The sequence below is a fragment of the Coenobita brevimanus genome, chromosome 54 (genome assembly GCF_032717465.1).
Source record: "Coenobita brevimanus isolate Jiangsu-jjx chromosome 54, ASM3271746v2, whole genome shotgun sequence".
Taxonomy (NCBI): Eukaryota; Metazoa; Arthropoda; class Malacostraca; order Decapoda; family Coenobitidae; genus Coenobita; species Coenobita brevimanus.
Genome location: NC_137007.1, coordinates 23313364 through 23336264, shown reverse-complemented (window position 1 = coordinate 23336264; position 22901 = coordinate 23313364). Strand labels below are relative to the sequence as shown.

Sequence of the window (22901 nt, the reverse complement as noted above, 5' to 3'; positions counted from 1 at the left end):
GTTCGTTTTTTCCACAATACTGTACAGTATTTGTAAGTTAAATATTTACTGTTCTCGTATGTACTGTACTTGTAAGCACTTAAATAAAGTTAAGTCATTAAATAAAGCCTTGTAACCAGTTAACCCGAATTATATGATTACCCATGATCGGCGTCGGAATATTGCCTTTTTTGTTTGTTCATTAAACTCTTACTGTACTGCTTTTCTACAGTACTGTATTTGTAAGTTAAATATTTACTGTTCTGGTATGTACTTGTAAGCAATTAAAGCATTAAATAAAGCCTTGTAACCAGTTAACCTGATTTATATGATTACCCATGATCGGCGTCAGAATATTGCCTTTTTTGTTTGTTCGTTAAAGACTTATAATAAAAGAAAAATACATTTTTGTCTTGGTATCTTTACCTATTTGCTCAGGTTTGCTGTAATGGTTTGGATCATTTGATGCAGTGCAACTTGTAGAAAACTGTGAATAAACTTCCGGGAAGTGAACGAAAATCTGGGACGAGACTGACCTTGACTTCACCCTCTCATGTATCATCTGTCAGTTCACCACTTGCTATCGTGATGAGTGGGTGTACGATTTTTTCGCTCGTGGCCATGCCTAACCACGCATAGGTACACCCATTATCTCGACCCAGACAGAAAATACAATCTTTTTCCTCCCTTGCAAAACACAAACAACCACCCTGTTTATGAGACAGCAATATATATTGCAAAAATAACAAGGTAAAATGATAAAGATGAACGTAAAATGATAGAGAAAGATGAACATGTTATGACGGAAGAAGTACGTTTTCCCCGTCTGTAAACGTATTTATTTCTGCTTTGTATCTGTATTCGTAATAATTAGACTTATTGTTAGTTCTGAAACTGCATTACGATTCTATTTTTAGCCATTCTCGTGGTGTGGGAGCTGGAAGTTGTGACACAACTTCCTTATTGCTAATCGGACTGACCCTCCACTTTATTCTCCCGTGGCAGAGTCTAGCCTTGGAGGACGTGCAGTTTTCTCATTTAGGACTGAAAATTCAACTCTTTCGCTCCCTTTTCCAAGCATGGGCACAACGATAACGTAAAAAATAACTCGAAACTACCATAAATATATATCAAAAAGGTGAAAATGTATTCATAACATTTTTTTTTTTTCAGCCATTCTTAACAGATTATGTACTGAAATCATTCGATATCACAGTACTGCACTTCTAAGTTAAATATGTACTGTTCTGGTATGTACTTGTAAGTTAAAGCACTGGTACCAGTTAACCTGATTTATATGATTACCTATGATCGGCGTCAGAATGTTTCCTTGTGTTTACGTACAGTATTTGTGTGTTGAAGTTTTGCTCTGGAGTACTGTATTTGTGAGTTATAACATTAAATAAACCTTCTAACCACTTAAAGTGCTTTCTAGTGATTACCAGTGACAGATAACAGCAAAACAACACATTTGGGGGGTCTAGGGAACAAAATACGGAGTAGTTTAAATATACGCGATTTCGCACCTAACACAGCACGGTAGGAACGAAACCCACGTGTTCCGTGCGAGTTACCTGTGTATATGTATATATATATTTGTATATATATATAATATATACACACACAGACGTTGGAATAAGTTCATTTCCTTTTCCGTGGACTAACTGCTCGATGGAGAGGTATGCCCTCCTCCTCCCTTCCTCATAGTTCCACACTCCCACCCAACCCCCTCACTTTTCTCTCTGACCCCATGACCCCACCTGGTACCCTCCATACCCTCACTCACAGCCAGCTAGGAATTTCTGTACTTCAAGCACCTCTCTAATTATGTGTAGTCCTAACAGCTAATAAAAGAATAGTACAGTATATATCATAAACCATGTTAGGAATAGGTTTACTACACTGAGAGAGAGAGAGAGAGTTAAAAGACAGGGAGCGACAGGAGAGGGAGAGCGAGTGGAAAAACGAGAAATGAGAGGGCAATTACGGAGAAAATAAGGGAAGAGGCAAGGAGAGAACAACAGGAGCTAAGAAAAGAGGCAGAGAGTGAGAAGAAGAGACTGAGAGGTGAAATGAGATACAAGCAATGTGAAAGGGAAAGAGAAAAGGGGGATGTGAATAGAAAGGCTGGGAGACAGGGAAGTAGAGACAAAAGGTGAGACAGCTGAGAGAAAATGGGAATGGAGCAAACATAGAACTATGGATAACAAAAGGAAAAAGTGGGAAAGACAGCTACGGAACAGAATACTGAGAACGATAATGAGAAAAATTAGAAAAGGAGGCAAGGTAACAGGGAGGAGGAAGAAAGTGTGTTATTCTGGCAAAGACGCAGGGAAAGAACTAAGCAGGATGAGACGAAAGCATTGAGGCTGAGTAGAACGAATATAACATTCAAGTAAAAGGGAGGGAGGGAAACAGAGAAATTGGAGAAATTTGCAGAAAGTAGAGATTAAGGGTGGGAAGAAAATGGGTTGATTTGTAGGGCAAGAAAGAGGAGGGGGATGTCAAGAAGGGAAGACAAGGGGAGGGAGGGAAAGACAGTGGGAAGAGCAGAATGAAAAGAAGAGATTTCGGGTGACAGGGAGAGACGGAGAGAGGAGAAAAAGAGCATGCAGTTATTACTGGGGGAAGAAAGCAGTGAAGGAAATGGATTTAGTACAAATAAGGAAATATGGAGAGAGTAATGGACAAAAAGAGGTAAGACATGTGACAGATGAAAAAAGTCAAAGTTGTGACACAGGGAGGGAGAAAGAAAAGATGAGTGAGGTAAGGAGGGAGTGACAGAGGGGGAGAGAGATGAAGGAAAGGAAAGAGAGGAGGAGGAAGGTAGGGACTGAGCAGATAGCCATAAAGAAAGGGGAAAGAGGGAAAAGGAAACTGGGGATGCGACAAAGGATCCAGAGAGAGAGAGAGGGAGGAGGGGGGGGCAGTACACAGACAGGCATAGACAGAAAGGTTGACAAAGATTCAGAAAGTTTGCATTTGTGAATGTGGGTGTGGGTGTGTTCTTACCTAATTATATCTTTACAGGAATGAGTCAAGCTCGTACTGTCCCGTGTCTTAAACCATATTTATCGTACATATCCTTAAATTTGTGAATTGTTATGGCACACACTATTTCATTCGGTAGTGCATTCCATTGATCAATTGCTCTGTTTGGGAAACTGAATTTCCTTACGTCTTTATCATCTCTCTTCTTATGCAGTTTTTTGCAGTGTCCTCTTGCTGATGCTTCTCCATATGTTAAGTAATCATTTATGTCTATTTTCTCCTTCCCTGAGATATACTTATATAGCATTATCTTGTCACCTCTTTTCCTTCTCTCCTGTAGTGTTGGTAGATTCAGTTTATTTAGTCTTTCTTCGTAGCTTAGGTCCCTTAAGCTTGGTATCCATCTTGTAGCGGCCCTTTGAACTTTTTCAATCTTGTCTATGTGCTTTTTGAGATGAGGACTCCAGACTACTGATGCTTATTCCAGGGTTGGTCTAATGAATGATGTTATTATCCTTCTTAGCATGTCTTCATTTATGTATGTGAATGCTATTCTCATATTTGCAAGCAGTGTATACATGTTCCGTACCTTCTCGCTGATGTGGTCAGCTGGAGATAGTCTGTTATTGATAATCACACGTAGGTCTTTCTCTCTTTCTGATGTGTATGGGGTTTTATTTCCTAACTTATAATCCCAATCAGGTCTTTTTCCACTTTTACCAAACTTGATTACATGACACTTGTCCACATTGAATTCCATTTGCCATGTACTACTCCATCCATGAAGTTTAATTAATTCTTCTTGTAGCTCTTTACAAGAGTCTGTGTTAGTAATTCTCCTTTGTATTTTGGCATCATCTGCAAACATATTCAGATAGCTCTCATTTCCAGTGTTACTGTTTATATTTATATACACTAAAAACATGATTGGTGCCAGCACTGAACCCTGTGGTACTCCACTAGTCACTTCTTTCCATGATTAGTAGTTTCCTCTTAGTACTGTTCTCATTTCTCTTTTTATGAGAAAGTCTTGCATCCAACAAAACAGTTTGCCTTGAATTCCTCCTTGATGGTACAGTTTCCATAAAAGTCTTTGGTGTGGTACTGTGTCAAAAGCTTTCTTGAAATCTAAATAGATACTGTCCACCCATCCTTCCCTTTCCTGTATTGTGTTTGTTACTCTGTCATAGTAGCTCAACAGATTAGTAACACATGATTTTCCTTTTCTGAAACCAAACTGTCTTTCTGTTATCATACTGTGTTCTTCTAGATGATTTACCCAAGCTTTTCTTATAAGCTTTTCTAATACCTTGCTTACAACACTGGTCAGTGATACTGGTCGGTAGTTGTCTATTTCTTTTCTTGAATAAGGGGACAATATTTGATTTTTTCCAAATATCAGGTAGTTTACCTTGACTGAAGGATTTCTTGAAAATTAAAAATAATTGTTTACTTAACTCCTTTGCACATTCTCGTAGTACCCAACATGAAATTTCATCAGGACCACTTGCTTTTCCTCTGTCTAATCTACTTAACTCCTCCTGTATTACTTTTTCTGCTATTTGTATATCTGGTAGTATGTGTGGACATGCATGTTCCACATAGTCCCTCTCAAAATTTTTTTCTTCTGTAAAAACTAATTGGCAATTCTTATTTAGTGCTTCACAAATATCTTTCTCTTGTGTATAAGTGATTCCCTCATCCATAATTGATTGCATTATATCTTTTACTTTGGTTTTGCTTCTTATATAGCTGTAAAACAGCTTTGGTTGATCACTACTTTTATTTATTATATCCTCCTCAAACTGTTTTTGGGCTTCGCTCCTTATTCTTGTATAATTGTTTCTTACCTGTTTGTAATTATTATACGCCCTTTCACTATTGTGTCTTCTGTATCTGTTCCACAACAAATCTCTTCTTTCTTTTGATTTTTTACATTCTGTATTGAACCATTTCTGTATTTTCTTATCTGCTTCTTTGTGCTGTGGGATGTACCTCTGGACTCCTATTTCATAAAATTCACAGAATTTTTTATATACAGCATTTAAATCTTGTCCTCTAAGCTCATTTTCCCAATCAACTTCTAAGAAATACTTTTTTAGGTCTTGATAATTTCCCTATTTATAGTTTAGACTCTTTTTGTAACTTTCATTGCTGATTACTATGTCATATGCTATCCTGAAGTTATAATTTAGTACTGCATGATCGCTTTTGCCGAGTGGAGGGTAATATATTAAACTGTCAATATCATTTTCTTGCCTAGTAAATATTAGAGCTAGCACTGAAAGTACATCAAGTCCTCTTTTTCTGGTGGTTTCCCTCACATGTTGCGTTAGGAAAAACTCTTGTACGAGATCCAGGAGCTTTTGGTCCCAACAGCTTTCATGGCTAATTATATCTAGAGTATTCCAATTTATATTTGTATTAAAATCCCCAGTTAGTATAATTCTTTCCGATTTCTCTTCCATTTTATGTAGTAATGATCTTAAACTCTGAATTGTACTCTCTGCCAGGTCCTCATATTCATCTCTTTCCCATGTGTTTGATCTGGGTGGCATGTACAAATTGGCTACAATTACTTTACCTTCAGATGTGTTGATCTCTACTGCAATCAGTTCTACTTGTGATGGTATATCTAGTTTTATTTCATTGACTTTTAGATTTTTCTTAGTTAATATTATAATTCCTCCTCCTTTTTTAAATTTCTGTCTCTTCTCCATATATTGTATTCCTCTAAGTTTAGTATGTCATTGGATATCCTTGGTGTTAATTTTGTTTCAGTTAGGCATATTATTTGTGGTTCATTTTCTCTGACATAATCATTCATCTCTAGTAATTTAGTTACTATTCCATCCACATTTGAGTACATCAACTTTATCATCTTGTTTATATACTTGTCATGACATGGTTTTACTACCTTCCTCCTTTTTATTCCATCCTGTTTGTGTACCACTTTCGTACCTGCAATCCTATTACTTTGTAAAAAAATTTCTTCTTCTCCTCTTCTGATTTTCCCTCATTTTTTGTTTTTGGTTCCTCCCTTTTCTCTTTCAGTAATTCCAGTTCCTCTTGTGTTAGGCATCTTTTTATCCATACATTTTTGAACTCCTCTTTTTCCATAAGATTCTTTGCATTTTTTAGTATCTTTTCCACAGTGTTTACACTCTGGAAAGTCACCTTCTTGCTTTTCTCATATGTCCCTAACCTTTTGTGTTCCTCTATGTCTTTACTACAGATTTCCTCTGATACTTCTTTCAGTAAGCTCATTACATTTGCCATCTCCATTTTATCTCTTGTGATCTTGTTTTTTACTTCTTTCTCTTCTATACCCATGATTACTGTAGATTTGTTGATATCTACTGAATCTCTGACTAACTTTGGATTGTTTTGGATTATTCTTTTCACTTCCTGTTTAATGCTTTTTTTCCTCCACCCTTGTTTCCAAGTCTTTCTTTACTTTCACCATTTCAGCATACGTGGTTTCCACATCATTTTTGTAGCTTTGCACAGCTTCATTCACCTGTGTTATCATCTCCTCAGTATCGCTGCTCTGGTCTATAAGACTGCTTACATGCCTAATTGTCTCTGTGTCATTTTTGAACTCTTCCATAACACTCTCGTGATTGACTACTGTACTTGCCATTTCACTCATTTTCTTCCTAAGTGTACTCAATTTCACTGTTAGTTCACTGATGGTTGTGTCTTTTTTGTTGGCCTCCCTTCCTAGTTTTTCTGTTTCTTCATTTTGCAAGTGCATCTGCTTCTTTATTTCATCAATTTCATTTTTGAAAGCCATTTCTAGTTTGTGTACACGTTCAACCAGTCTGTTGTGAGTCTCCACTTCAACCAGTTCTTGGTAGAAATCATCATTTTGCTTTTTACCTTTATCCCTTTTCTTTTCCAAATTTGCTTTACTAAAGTATGTATCCATTTTGCAATACTAAAAGTACAGAGTATGTACTTACAATCCCCGTGTTGGTGTAGTCTAAACAAACCTCAGCTGACTCAGCGCATTCTTTCGTCTTGGTTCTCTTTCCTGTTTGAACAAGTCCTGTTTAAACTTATTATTTTTTTCCTTTTAATAATGAAAAATCATTCAGTCAAACCTGGTACAGAGCTTGACTCATACAAAGATACTAATTTAGGTAATGCCACTGGCCCTGTTGGTTCGGTACGGAGCGCCGATGTCGCACATCTGCCTCGATTGACTCCCTGTGTGTGTGCTTCCATCCCAGTGTCACTCCTATATCATTGTTCCATTTTTTCACCTGTGTGTTTTCTTCCTCTCTGCTTTAGTTTCTTCTCTCACTCACTTTTTTTATCAGTATTTCTCCTTATTGTTCTTACCATTCCAAATCTCTCTCTCTCTCTGTAGGAATAAAGAGATTGTCCTCACAGTCTATATCTCCTTAATACGGCCACTTCCTCAGTTACTCTGGAATTTTGGTCAACATACATCGACTTAAAAAGAGTTCAGGAGACTAAGGTATCAGGTTTGCCTGACGGCTGTGGGACTTTTTTTTAGTACAAACTCGTAGACTATGAGATCAGCTCATTAAAGTGTTTAAAATATGAATGGGTTTCACAATCATTACATAGAAAGATGCTTACTCTTAATACGGACTTGGCACACAACCATGGTTGGAAGCTGTAAATGAAAAAATTTACCAGCAGAATTATGTTGACGAATGAAGAAGTGAAGGAACGTTGTGGGGTAGATGTGGATGTGGTTGAGAAGATTAGGAGAAATACACTGAGGTGGTTTGGACATGTGGAGAGAATGGAGAATGAAAAACTGACTAAAAGGGTGTATGTAGGTGAGGTGGAGGGAGGGAGAGGGAGGGGTAGACCGAGGATGAGGTGGAGGGATGGAGTTGAGAGGTATAAGAGGGAGGGGGGGGTGAGTTGGGGGGAGGGTAGTCAAATGGTGGGTGACAGAGTGACTTGGAGGCGTTTTGTCTGCGGCCACCCTTTGCGGGATTAGGGCGTCGGGCTATAGATAGATAGATAGAATTATGTGGAAACTTTTTCACGTGCAAGATCTGCTCCACATGGAACTGACTCAACATGGACGTTGTTAACACTACGGTAGAGAAGTTTAAGGGATTCATTGGCAGGATCTCACACTAGAGTAAATGTGAATTGGATATGCATTCCCAGGCAAACAAGAAGTATCTGCACGGTATGGGCAGCATAGTCATTAAGATCCTAACTTTTCCTTGTAACTCCTCTCTCTCTCTCTCTCTCTCTCTCTCTCTCTGTAAAAGAGTGAGGTGTCTACTACCGTAACATTTAATCACAGCAGATTTATTCTCTCTCTCTCTCTCTCTCTCTCTCAGTGTAGTAAACCTTTTCCTAACTTGGTTTATTATATATACTGTACTATTCCTTTATTAGTTGTTCGGACTACACGTAATTAGAGAGGTGCTTGAAATACAGAAACCCTTAGCTGGCTGTGAGCGAGAGTATGGAGGATACCGGGTGGGGTTATGGGGATGGAGAGAAGAGTGTGGGGTTTGGGTGGGAGTGTGGGACTATGAGGAAGCGAGGAGGAGGGGATATCTCTCCATCGAGCAGTGTTACAAACACCTTAGTCCTGGGAAAAGGAAACTGTAATGCTAGGTGTTTTAGGTTTGGCTTCCCGTCCCGTAAACGCCTAGCGTATAGCGGGGCTCTCTTTTGAGACCGGGGCTTAGATGAATAAGAGAGAGGCAGGATACAAAAACTCCAGGCAACAACCTTACACATGTATTACTTAGTTAGACAGGGGAATAAGTAGATGTTACAGACACAAGTATACTGGGCGATTATAAACTCTTATATCTAGATATGGTTAGTAGTATCTCGCAGGATACTGTTTTGAGTCACAGTGAATAGCACTTAAGGCAGAGCGTTCTCAATTAGGAAAGTCCAGGGTTTCTATAGGTGTGGAGTTGTTAAGGTTATTTCACACTGGGGAGGGTTGTGTAAGGCACTGGGGTCTGATTGTGATTATAGTAGTACGAGATAATTTCTGATGGCAGTGTATTTACTTTGTTACCCTCCACTCATATTTTGCTTTTGACCAATTATTATCATTTGCTCTATCACTTTAATCTTACTACTGTATTATGCTGGACACTGTTCACTGTATCTGTTATGCTCTCCAACACTAAGTATTGTCACTGACTTCTGCAACAGGATCAGTTCACTGTTCTGCCTATGCACTGTTTGATCACTGACATCGCACAGTTAGGGTCATTCCAGTCATATCTGGCGCCATGGGCGCGGGCGGAGGGGTGGCACAGCTCTGCTACTGACGGGGCTGGGCACCACCAGGGACCTTCGTACTCAGAGGGCATGGGATCACACGCAGGGGCAACCGTTCTCATCGAGGGCTGTGGGTGGCTGTGGTTTGCCAATAGATAGATAGTTAGGTAATGAAATGCTGGTGAAGAGAAGGTAAACTAATGTACTTTGTGCTGATGTTGATGAGATGGAGGAGGATGAAATGAAAAGTAATATATTTTGTATTGGTGTTACAGATGAGGTGCTGGAGGAGGGCGGTTGTGCTCTCAGTGTGCGTGATGTCAGCGAGCTTCTGCACGCACAGTATGCCATCATCACAGGTACCATGGCATTCATTTTCATATCCATTCCCATGCGCTAGGATGGCTAGATTTTTGTGTATGCTTACTTCATTTTTTATCTTTTTCTTTGTAGAGAAAACCCCCTTATCTAATCATCCAGTGGCAACTTCAGACAGTCACAATTGGCACATGCTTATAGTGATTGAAACCTGTGGACCTAGCTTGTTACTTGCAGACTAACTTGTAAAATTTAGTCATGTTATGTTTTTGTCTTGTAATCATCTCACTTTCAGCCATAGGATGTGAAGATGATATTTTTCAAAGATGGCACAATGAATTTTACAGACTTTTCATAAACATATAAAGTCTGCACAATTTTTGTTTCTAGATCCTAATCCACACATCTCAGTGCACAGTGAATCCACACCATGTCTTGAAATTTTGCAAGATCAGAGGCCCGACAATCTACTTTATGTTGTCTAATATCCTGATCGTGCCTATGGAGATTGATCAGGTTACTTACGCCACTGGTATCCTCATTCCACTCTCCTGTAATGAGTATGAATTGATGTTATTGGACATAATATGACAAAGGACCTGATTGAGGTCACTAGACCTAACTTTATTCTTTAATCGACCTGGAATGACCTGACAATTTGAAGTGACAGCAGTGGATGTAACTTGCTATAACTTCATCAGAGAAATTACCAATATGCCGGGAATCGAACCCGGGACTCTCAGGTGAGAGCCAGGCAGCATACCACTACACCACGACCAGGTAAAAGTTAACTCACGTTGTCACAATCTTGTAACCAACGTCCCTCCGCCCCCACTGTGGGCATCAAGAGGATGAGTTAACCCCCTGGCACTCGGGCAAGTAGATGCTTTTAATCTATCCCAAACACTTACGGCAAGTCAGAATGAAGAAAGAACCTGTACTTTTTACACAGGAAAAATCATCAGAGAAATTACCAATATGCCGGGAATCAAACCCGGGACTCTCAGATTGTGACAACGTGAGTTAACTTTTACCTGGTCGTGGTGTAGTGGTATGCTGCCTGGCTCTCACCTGAGAGTCCCGGGTTCGATTCCCGGCATATTGGTAATTTCTCTGATGATTTTTCCTGTGTAAAAAGTACAGGTTCTTTCTTCTTCCTATAACTTGATTTGAAGATGGCTGATCTGAAGGGACTGGAGTTGATTTGGAGTGGTTTTAATGAACCCATTTGTATATGTTTAGACATGGAGAGTTGACCTACTTTGGCCAAGTAAGTAATAAAAATGAGTAGTCAGTGAAAAAGAAGTGGAGAATAGATTGGCTTAAGGATAGTTGGCCTGTAGATTGGCTCAGGTAGGATAGGTGGCTGGTGCTATGGTCTTGATATTAAAAAGAGGACTGATTAAGGAGGCTGCAAGAGGAGTACATGAAGGTATAATAGGTCCATTGTACCGTATGGGAGTGTGACATTGATTTGGCGTGAGTGTAGCAAGTCATGTGTGAGAGCATTGGGAATGTGAGTATTAGAGAATGTGTTGGATTTTGGAAAGTGTATAGGATAATAAACAGAGATATGTGAAAGGTGTGGAGGCTAAGGAAATCATTTGGTGATAGGGCAGAAGAGAGTTTTTCTTAGATGATATAGTTGTATAGGGCAGAAGAGAGTTTTTCTTAGATGATATATTTGTATGAAGAGAATGGATGGATGTAATGTAGATGGGGTATTGAAAATTATGTTAGTATGTGAATGAGTTTGAAAGTAGAAGGAGGCTTTGTTGACCAATATGAATGGTAAATGATTATGTAAGAGAGTGAAATGTGGAAAATGAAAATAAGGAACTGAAAAGGAATCCATACGGATGAATGAGGTATGGTGCCGTTGTACATAGAAAACCACATGACAAGGGTTTGGTACTCCCCCCCTCCCCCTTCTTTTTCTACTCGGTAGTCGGCAGTGATTGTGTCCTACAGGTATTTGTGAAGTGCATCTGTAAGGAAATATGCAAAAGAATATGCACAAATATGTTTGATTGTGAGGTAGAACCAGAATGTACACGCTTTACGTCTCCCGAAATCTTTATCTTTTGCGCATTAGGTTGTATGTTTCAGAGTTCAAAGTATTTCTTCAGCATTTTTCCCTGGCTAAATAAAAGTGTGACTCCTGACACAATGGGGAAATACACAGTTACGAAGTCTAGTTACATCGAGGATGAAGAACTAAGTAAAGAAATAAAGATGTGATAGGAAAAATGATGTAACTAGGCTCCTAATCATAGGCAAGCACAACAAGGGATATTACAGAATTAAAAGATATAATGATGCAGTGTAAGTAGCTTATTCAAGCAAGATAAAGAAACAACATTTACAATACAATTGCTTTGTCCACAAACTCCCAAAAGTTGCAAATTCACACCTGATAATTGAATACATTAAAAGTCAGTCATCTAAACTGTTTTCTTGTATGTGCTTCACGTATCACTGTCGTCACAAGTAAAATATTATTAATGCATGTACTCACTACAGTGAGGAAAAGATGCTCCATTATAATATCATCAGATCAAATCAAAGTATGTTAGCATACCGCCTCATTTCCTGGACCAACCTTGTTCTTAACTCAGTCTATCGATGTTCATGCTCTCATTATTCAAATGAAATGAAAAATTCATATCCGTATGTCTGCAGTATATGTGAAACTAATATAAAGTATTTTGATTGCAAGATGTTAGTGGACCTCATGTGAAGCCCGTTTGCAATGAAACATTTGTCCCATGATTGAGGGACCTTCAAAGTGTCGTCTGCTACCCAAGGTGTGTATAAAGAGAGGTGTCTTCACTCCCATTGAGCTCTTTAGTAACACATTCTGAAAATGACTTTTTTCCTAGGGACATAAGCGCTCTTGCTAACTGCCGCTGGTTGTGAGCCATTTGGCTCCTAAGGTTTCAGATTTACTAGCCAAATAAATTTTTAGTAGCCTAACTTAGTACGAGCTAAAATATTTTACGAGCAATAAATATATTAATTACACACTGTGTTGCTTAGAATCATATAATGAGTTTTTAAACATTCACAGTGGCGACAAGGAAAGACTTTACCCATTAACTGCGCATGGCGGTTTTTTGGAGGTGTCCATGGTGCACAGACATAGGGGTAAAAAGAAATTTCCCAAAGGCCAAATTTTGTCTTAGGAATTGAGAGAACACATGCCAAAGTATATAGTAACGAAATATTAGCTCAATATTTACCTTGGTAAAACCATGGATGAACATCGAAGTGTCTGATTCCCTGTTGGAATGTATGGTTTTCTTTTTCGGTTTCGGTTTTGAAGGCTCAAACATGCTTGCATGGGTCGGCCTTGGTCACCATGGTACTATATTTGAAATTCACTTGTGCAGCCAGGGCTGTATTGAGCAGTTGCACTCGGAACAGCCCAGGCTGTATAGAGCAGTTAACGGGTTAATAATCGATCACAATGTGGAAGCCAAAGGAAGCAAAGGCAAAAAATGAACAGAGAACGGAGGAAGAGAAGACAGAGTTCTATTGGAGAGTTATGGATCAGAAATTGAGGAAGTGGTACCAACTGATAGAGGGAGAGAAGAGGGAATAAAGAACAGCGAAAAAAGTTGGAAAGTAGCATGTACTAATGTTGATGGTTTAATATCGGCAAGGATAGAAATCAACGATTACTTGAGGGTACAGTACTTGAACCGGATATTATGAGCTTTATAGAGACCAAGTTAAGAGAAGATATTGACATCCATATGGGAGATGACAAATACAAACTGTGGAGAAGAGACAGAAAAGAAAAAATGGGAGAAGGAGTGATGATAGCGGTGAAGAATAACATCATTGTGGAAAATGTGGAACTGGGAGAGGGTAAGGCTGAAGCGATAAATATGAAACTAGAAACCAGAGAGAATGGCAAGTGAGACACTGCAGTGGTATATGTTCCCCCTAAGACAAGAGCATGGAAGGACGATGAATATCAGATGTTAGCAGACATGGGTAGCTATCTCAAGAAAGTGACTGAGAAAAGCAATAACATAGTCATGATGGGGGATTTAAACTGTAAAGAGGTGAACTGGGAGGAATTGAATTCAGGAAGCAATGAAGATTCCTGGGGCGCTATATTGTTAAATATTGCAATGAATAACGTTATTACCCAATGGGTCAGAGAAGAGACTAGATTCAGAGGAGATGACATGTCAGCAAGACTAGATTTAATACTAACTAAAGAACCTGATGTAGTTGAATACTTAAAATATCATTGTTCTATAGGAAAAAGTGATCATGTGGTCATTGAGTTCCAGTTGATAAAAGGGAACATGGTGCCAAGAGATGAGCTTTATAGGCAGGGAGGTTACAACAATGGGAAAGCAAACTTTACAGTATTGAGGAAATTTTTCAAAACTGCGGATTGGAGAAACTACAGAGAAACGAGAAACGCAGAGGAAGTGAGATGTCTTTCTATACCTCTATAGTTCGGGAGTTGAGAAACATGTTCCAAGAGTAAGTGGGAAAGAAAACAGGATGAAGGATTGGTTTAACAGAAGGTGCATGATTTAAAAAAAAAAGAGGGACATGGAGAAAGAGAGGTAATAATAAATCAAAGGAAGAATATAAAAGAACGAGAAATGAATATACAGTACAAGAATATGCAGGGAGGAAGAAAGGAACTTTGAAAAAGGTATAATTGACAAATGTAAGGAAGAACCCAAATTGTTTTATAGATTTGTTAATGGTAGATTGTAACAAAAGGCAGGAATCATCTAACCGAAAGTAGAAGGAGAGGTCTACAAAGATGCGGCAAAGCAAGCTGAAATAATGAAAATGTTTCCAGTCGGTTTTCACTAAAGAAAGGGATTTTGTGGAGGGGGAGGGTGTGACTAGAAATGTAGTGATAAAAGACATAAGAGTGGAAGTGCAGGAAGTGTATAAATAACTGGAAACTCAAGATGTAAGGAGCGCCCCAGAACCAGATGGAATCTCTACCTGGGTACTGAAAGAATGCAGAGAACAACTGGCAGATAAGATTCACGATTTAATTGTGTATTCTCTGGAAGAAGGGAAAGTGCCTCGGGAATGGAAGAGGGCCAATGTGGTACCAAGTTATAAGGCAAGAAACAAGGAAGAACCCCTGAATTATAAACCAGTGTCCCTGACCAGCGTACTGTAGCTGCAAAATTGTGCAAGAGAATTCTGAAAGACAGATGGGATAAAATATCTGGAGGAGATGAACATATTGGCAGAGAGCCAGTTTGGATTCAGAAGTGGAAGGTCATCTGTTTCCAACTTGTTGAGCTTTTACTCTAGAGTGATTGATGTGCCACAGGAGAGAGACATCTAGGTGGATTGTGTGTATCTAGATTTAGAGAAAGCATTTGATAAGATACCCTACAAGTGACTAATGTGGAAATTGGAACACATTGGAGGACTGAAGGGAAACGTCCTGGAGTGGATGAGAGAATTCTTGAGAGACAGATAAATGAGGACAGTAATAAAGGTCAAGATGTCTGGATGGAGGGAAGTAACAAGTGGGGTCCCACAGGGCTTGGTGTTAGTGCCAGTAATGTTCCTGATTTAAGTAAATGATATGGTATACGGTAGGATACTTATTGGCAAGAGTTAGGGAAATAACAGAGGAATTAGTTGGAGAAGAACAGGGAGGCTTTAGGAAGGGAAGAGGTTGTGTAGATCAGATATTCATTCTTAGATCTTTAGTGGAAAAGTGTCTAGAGAAGGGAAAGAAGTTGTATGCAGCCTTCATGGATTTGGAGAAAGCATATGACAGAGTGGATAAACAAGGATTGTGGAAAGTATTAAGAATATATGGAGTAGATGGGAAGTTGTTGAATGCTGTGAAGAGCATGTAAGAGGGTGCTAAGGATGCAGTGCGTGTGGATAGTGAACTGAGTGAGTTTTTCTATTTGCAGGTTGGGTTGAAAAAAGGATGTGTCATGTCTCCATGGTTGTTCAATATGTATATGGATGGGGTTATAAAAGAGATACAAGGTAGGACAGTGGATGTTGGAGTGGCCCTCATGAGAGAGGGCAGTGTTTGGAAATTCCCTGTACTGTTGTTTGCAGATGATACTGTGTTGTTAAGTGTAGACGAAGGAGAGCTGCAAGGCTTGGAGGATGAGCTTGGGAGAGTGTGTAAGAAACGGAATCTAAAGGTGAATTTAGGGAAGAGTAAAGTTATTGTCTTTGAGAGAGGTGAAGTCAGTGAATGTACAGCGAGGTTGGATGATGAGGAATGAGAAAATGTGAGTACATTAAAGTACTTGGGTAGTGTGATGTGTAAGGATGGAAGTTTGGAGGGTGAAGTGCTTGAAAGGGTACAGCAAGGAAGAAAGGTTGCTGGTTCCTTGAAGGCAGTGATAAGAAACAAGGTAGTGAGCATGGAAATGAAAAAGTTTTTACATGACATTATTGTGATACCAACTCTGACATATGGAAGTGAAGCTTGAACATTGTTGGAGGGACACAAGTCAAAAGTGTGAGCAGTGGAAATGAGTTACTTGGGAGGAGCCTGTGGAGTCACATGGAGAGACAGACTGACAAATGAGGAGGTGAAGGAGCGTTGTGGTGTGGATGTGGATGGATAGGAAGCATTAGGAGAAACACACTGAGGTGGTTTGGTCATGTGGAGAGGATGGAGAGTGAGAGATTGACGAGGAGAGTGTATGTGAGTGAGGTGGAGGGGGAGAGAGGGAGAGGAAGGCCAAGGATGAGATGGCGGGATGGAGTGGAGAGGTATATGAGAGAGGGGGATGTGAGTTGGGAGCAGACAGTGAAATGGCGGGGGACAGGGTGACATGGAGGCGATTTGTTTGTGGCCACCCCGTATAAGGGATTAAGGCATTTGGCAATAGATAGATACATAGATCTGGTAGATCTACCAGAAGACCTGCCGACATGTCATAAAAATACCCCCGCTAATACCAATACACCAGTCCTGTATGAGACAGCCCTAGCATGTATTCAATATGGACGGTGGGTGTTAGCACCGAAGTGGTGACATGTAGAGGTGTGCGGTAAGTAGGAGGACTACTGGGCCTTGAAAGCAGGCTGTGAAGCCTATGCCCAGAGTCGGTCAAAAAAAAAAAAAAGGATGGAATGAACAGTTATGTAAGTCTGTTTGTTGATGATGCAAAGATCTTGAGGAGAGTAGAAGTGGAGGAAGACTGTAAAATGCTGCAGGAAAACTTGAATAGGATCCAAAATTGGAGCCAGATGTGGGAAATGAAATTTAATGCAAAAAAATTTAAAATATTGGAAATGGGTAAGAGTGCCAAGAGGCCATCACTGAATTACATGACAGGTAATGAACCAATAAAAAAAGTGAGAGAAGAGATAAATTTGGGAGTGCTGGTCCAGGATAGTTTGTCATCGGAAAAACACGTTAACAAGATAGAGAGGCATACAATCTCTAGACTGACATACGAGTGGCATTTCATCACATGGATAAGGAAATGAAAAAATTGATAGTGGCCATGATCCACCCCAGGTTTGAATATAAGGCAGTAGTGTGGTCCCCACACAAGATGAAAGATATAAATAAGATTGAAAGAATACAAAGAACAACAACCAAGATGGTCCCCAGCCTGGCAGATCTGTTTTACGGAGAGAGGCTGGAAAAGCTGGACCTGCCTTCCCTAGAAGACAGGAGAGAGAGGGGCGACATGTTTGCTGTGTTCAGGGCCATGATGGGACTAGATAAAAATTGATAAAAATTATCTGTTTGTATAGGATTGGAGAGTGACAAGAGGACATGGAATGAAACTGAAAAAGCCAAGTTGTTTGAAGGATATCAAGAAATATAGCTTTCCATATAGATGCATAGACCTGTGGAACAGCCTGGATGAGGAGATTGTCCAGTCTGAAAACTTAAATGAGCTCAAAACAAAATCTGACAATGAGAAAAAGAGACGCGACCCCATGAGCGTAGCTCATTTCCTGTATATCACAACTAGGTAAATACAACTAGGTAATACCATCCATCCATCCATCATCCAATCCTACATTGCCCCATGAGGAGCGTAGGAGCCTGGGGCTAGGCAGTTGGTCCCGACATTTAAGATGAGAGTGACCAGCCTCACTCATCCCTGAGTGGCATTACATGAACGATCAGTCCCAACCATCCCTTGGATGTAAACCTTCACTGGCTTAATCCTATTGCAATGTGCTTTTTTGTTCATTTAAGTGAGATTTACTTATTTTGTGGTTTACTGGGTTTTGAAGTGGATGTATTTTCTCCTCGCCAAAAGGCAACTTGCACGTAAAATTTGTTCGCCGAACGGTAAAAATGCTCGCATTTGCGAACTGTGGCTCGCCAAACAAGAGCCCTGGACATCTTAAGGCTTATTAAAAGAATAAATACGTCTTTAAAATAAATAAGAGGAACGTTTGTTTTATTCCTGATACATGTATTAACACCAAATAAATAATAAGAGTGATTCTCTACATAGCAGTATGTGGCATTTCCATCTGTGTCCTGATTTGCTAGTTATTGGCATCACTTGCTTCGTCCCCTTATTACACGCCACTTGGCGGGAAGGCAGTTTGTTTGTGTTTACATTCTGTGTTTGTGGCAATGATGTGTTATGCTGTTCTTTTAATGTATTTCAGTGAAACCAACACAAGGCATTATGAAAGTGGCTAGATGCATGCAAAAGAAAAGAGCTATCGCATGTCAAGCAAATAAAACTGGCATATTTGCTCTGTGCAGTTTTCACCCAAGTGTCTTAATTTTCACCTGTCATATGACAGTGTCAGGCTATCCTCAAAGCAAAGTTCGTGCCCTGCTTTAAATCTACCAAGGCTAGGAAACAACATTCCTATGTTTCGTATGAAGATCATATAGAGTAAGTTTTTTTTTTTTTTTTTTTTTTTTTTTTTTTTTTTTTTAAATGCGAAGAAGAAGGAACCAAAGGCCATGAGCCCGCAGTAACAGTTCCCTCCAAGAGAAAAACAAAATATAATAGAGAGCCAAATTCAAGATCCGATCATTTTGAGATGCCTGGACACACTTCGTTTGAAAGACTGGAGATCATAGGCAGGAGGAAATACAGACAGAGGGAGACAGTTCCAGAGCTGACCTGTTGCATAAATGAAAGACTGGGAGTAACGGTTAACTCTTGCATTAGAGAGTTGGACAGAAAAGGGATGAGAGTTTGCTGCCAGACGGGTGCTACACGCCCGTCGTAGAGGTGGAGGAATGCAAGCAGACAGTTCAGAGGAGCAGTGACCATTAAAGTAGTGATAGAAAAGAGATAAAGATGCAACAGTGCGGCGAAGAGACAGAGGTTGAAGGGAGTCAGTAAGAGGAGGAGAGTTAATGAGACGAAAAGCCTTTGACTCCACCCTATTGAGAAGAGCTGTATGTGGGGAGCCTTCCCACACATGAGAGTTGTACTCCACACAGGGGCGGATAAAACCCCTGTATAAAGTCAACAATTGTGCAGGGGTAAAGAAAGAGCGGAGTCGGCTTAGCACACCCAATCTCTTGGAAGCAGATTTTACAAGAGATGTAATATGATCTTTCCAAGATAAGTCCCGAGTAAATGAAACCCCAAGCATGTTCAAGGATGATGCAGGATTAATCTGAATATTATTAAACATTAGTGGGTATACCTGTGGAAGATTTTGTCGGGTTGATAGGTGTAAGAACTGAGTCTTAGATGCATTAAAGACAACCATATTATTTTTACCCCAGTCAGAGATATGAGCCAAGTCAGACATTAGGTGTGCCATAGCCTCATCCCTTGTTTCTTGAAGTAAATGTTGAGATGGGCGTTGCGGGAACCGAATGGAAAGGTGAAGGGTGGAGTCATCAGCGTATGAGTGGATAGGGTTAGATGTACAGCTTAGAAGATCATTGATGAATAAAAGGAAGAGAGTTGGTGATAGGACAGAGCCCTGAGGAACACCACTGTTGATAGATCTAGGAGAAGAACGATGGCCGTCTACGACAGCGGCTATAGAACGACCAGAAAGGAAGCTAGCGATGAAGGCACAGATAGAAGGATAGAAACCGTAGGAGGGCAGTTTGGAAATTAAAGATTTATGCCAGACTCGATCGAAAGCCTTTGAGATGTCAAGTGCAATGGCAAAGCTTTCGCCGAAGTCCCGAAAGGAGGATGACCAGGAGTCTGAAAGGTAGGTGAGAAGATCGCCAGTGGAGCGTCCCTGACGGAACCCATACTGACGATCGGAAAGAAGGTTGTGATAGGAAAGATGCCTTAAAATTATACTATTGAGAATTGACTCGAAAACTTTTGAAATACAGGATGTTAAAGCAATTGGACGATAGTTGGAGGGTTGGGAGTGGTCACCCTTCTTTGGGACTGGCTGAATGAGAGCAAACTTCCAGCAAGAAGGAAAGGTACAAGTTGACAGACAAAGGCGAAATAGTTTGCCTAGGCAGGGTGTAAGCACAGAAGCACAGTTTTTGAGAACAACAGGAGGGACCCCATCAGGCCCATATGCCTTGTTAGTACTGAGGCCAGTAATGGCAGAAATACATCAACTGAAGAAATTTTAATGTCAGCCATGAGGAAGTCAGAGGGGGGAAGTGATGGAGGAACAGCACCGGAATCGTCTAAGGTGGAATTGGAGGAGAAAGTCTGTGCGAAGAGATCTGCTTTATCAGAAGAAGAAATAGCTACAGAACCATCAGAGTAGAAAAGAGGAGGGAAGGATGATGAGGTAAAGTTGTTAGAAAGATTTTTGGCAAGGTGCCAGAAGGAGCGGGAGAATTCGAGTTGGAGAGTTGAGAGCATTTAGTATGGATGAAATTATTTTTAGTAGAGCGAAGAACAGACTTAGCACGATTCCGGGCAGAAACGTAAAGATTATGTGATTCAGGGGTGGGTTGGCTCCGGTACCTTTTGTAGGCCTTCTCCTTGTTGCGGACAGCATTAGAACAAGCATGATTAAACCAAGGCTTTCTTGCGTTAGTCAAAGGATATGAGAAAGGAATGTATGCTTCCATGCCCGAGAGAATAACCTCCGTAATGCGCAAGGCACACTCAGATGGCTCACGGCCATGGAAGCAATAATCATTCCAGGGAAAATCAAAGAAGTACTGCCTGAGGGCCTCCCAGTCCGCGGCTCCAAAATGCCAGAGACGACGTTTCCCTGGAGGGTCAACAGGCCGTACCGGAGTGATAGGACAGGTTAAGGTAATAAGGTTGTGATCAGAGGAGCCCAACGGAGAGAAAAGATTAACAGAGTAAGCAGAAGGATTAGTTGTGAGGAAGAGGTCAAGTATGTTGGAGCTCTCTCCAAGGCGGTCAGGGATACGGGTAGGGTGCTGTACAAGCTGCTCTAGGTCATTAAGGATAGAAAAGATGTAGGCTTGTTCACCAGGTGGATCCGTGAAAGGAGAGGAGAGCCAAAGGTGGTGGTGAACATTGAAATCTCCAAGAATGGAGATTTCAGAGAAAGGAGAAATGGACAGAATGTGTTCCATCGTAGAAGTAAGATAGTCGAAGAATTTATGATAGTCAGTAGAATTAGGGGATAAGTAAACAGCACAGATATATTTAGTCAGAGAATGACAGGAAAGCCGAAGCCAGAGAGTGGAGAATTCAGAAGAATCAAGTTCAGGAACACGAGAGCAAGATAAGTCGTTGCGTATGTATACACAACAGCCACCTTTGGCTTTGAAATGAGTATAGAGAAAGTAGGAGGATACAGAAAAGGGTTTGCTGTCAGTTGCCAATGGCGACTTTTTGCTTTCAGAACATTAGATTTTTTGTGGAAATAAAAGATTTAAGCTTTCAGTACCCTACCTTTTCAGTTATCCATTAAGTGACACTATGATAATACTTTTGTCAATTTCAGCATTACTTGATAGTTTTCTAGATTTTGTTGTCATAATTGTGGACTTGCAGTACTTTCATCAGACTAGACTATTGTTTTCGGTGCACAGAATGGGCTACTGAATTTACAGGTTGTCTTGCGAGTTTTTTCATTAACCTTTAAACCGCGGGCTTGTTTTGCTTTGACTTGCGGCTCCCGCGGGCATATTTGCGCTCCGACAGACTCTCTAAAAATATTTGCCAAAAATCAGTTATTAGTCCTAGATTATTAAAGTCACATATGCTTATGGCACATACCTTCAGCTTTCTCCTGGGGTGTATGTTGAGCCTTCTTCGAGTACCGTAGGACTTGTGGAGACCTCTGAAGTTGGGTAACGAAGTCTCCACTTTACACTTCCCGACAACTCGTAATATGATTACCACAGCCTGATATTATCACTAGAAACACTGTTCTATGATTCTCAAATAGTTTGGAATCCATACTCCAAAAAAAAAAAAAAAAAAAAACTGTGAAAGCAATGAAAATTACGAGGGCGTATGACCATCCCACCTCCGATCGTTAGCCGCTGGTGTTGTCATTTATTATTCATAAAAACACTCACAGTTTATATTTCTATTACTATATAACACTTATATATATCTACAGTCTTTATCCATAAGTTTCCTTCAGTAATAGTAGTTTATTGTCACTGCAGGGATTCAATTTCTTTCAGTAAAATACGTAGCATTCACTGTCTCGTCCTGTATACTAGCATTGAGTTAATGTCACTTTCACCTTCACTCTTATAACTCATAGTATTCATACATGCTAGAGTGAAACTTTCACTTTCATTATACAGTATACACCTAGTATATGTACTCGTATTCTTGTATTACTACTTATTTACATTTCTGTTTACGTTCTCTATTTTATTTACATTATTTACATTTCTATTTTATTTACACTGTGTTATGTGAAGTAACTTATAAAACTATTTTCCACTGTTCACTTATATTTACATTTATTGCTTTCACTTGCTGTTTACACATTATTTACAATTCCACTTGCACTGTTTTACTCAACAGAAGTATCGTAGTCACTCTCTTTCAATTGTCAGGCCTTTACCTCTTTCCACAAGAGGTTTAGTAGGGGGTATAGGTCACAGAGCCCTTTGCGTGGGGCTAAAAAACGGCGGAAGTTAGCAGAAGCGAATCCGACATACTCTCACCTTGAAAAACGACAGTGAACTGATAGCGGTGGCCTCCTGCTGCCTGGCTAGGGTGAGTGCAATACTGCCAACTTCAGCCTTGTGAGACCTGCTAATATATAGCAATGAAATGATTGGCAGGAATCCAAGACAATTCATAATAAATTAGGTAGTTCCAGGTGAATGTAAATGTCACTTAGGCTTCTCCCTTCCTTTCTTGTATATATTTTTGTTACGAAAATAGATTATACGGCATATTTCAAGGGGAAATAAACAGCGAAAATTAGCAAACGAGTGCACGTGAGGTGTTGTCAGGTGATAATTAGCCAATTCTAGGTGTATGGCACTCTCA

General features: G+C 40.0%; 1 protein-coding gene across 1 annotated transcript in view; it reads left to right on the top strand.

Annotated features, from left to right (window-relative positions):
• The first annotated feature begins 9445 nt into the window (after positions 1-9445).
• Positions 9446-22901, top strand: part of LOC145401055 (guanine nucleotide exchange factor DBS-like) — a 1269176-nt gene continuing 1255720 nt past the window's right edge. The window contains exon 1 of the mRNA XM_080273428.1: positions 9446-9578. Within this exon, the coding sequence (XP_080129554.1) occupies positions 9446-9578 (133 nt within the window). The remainder of the gene's footprint in view (positions 9579-22901) is intronic.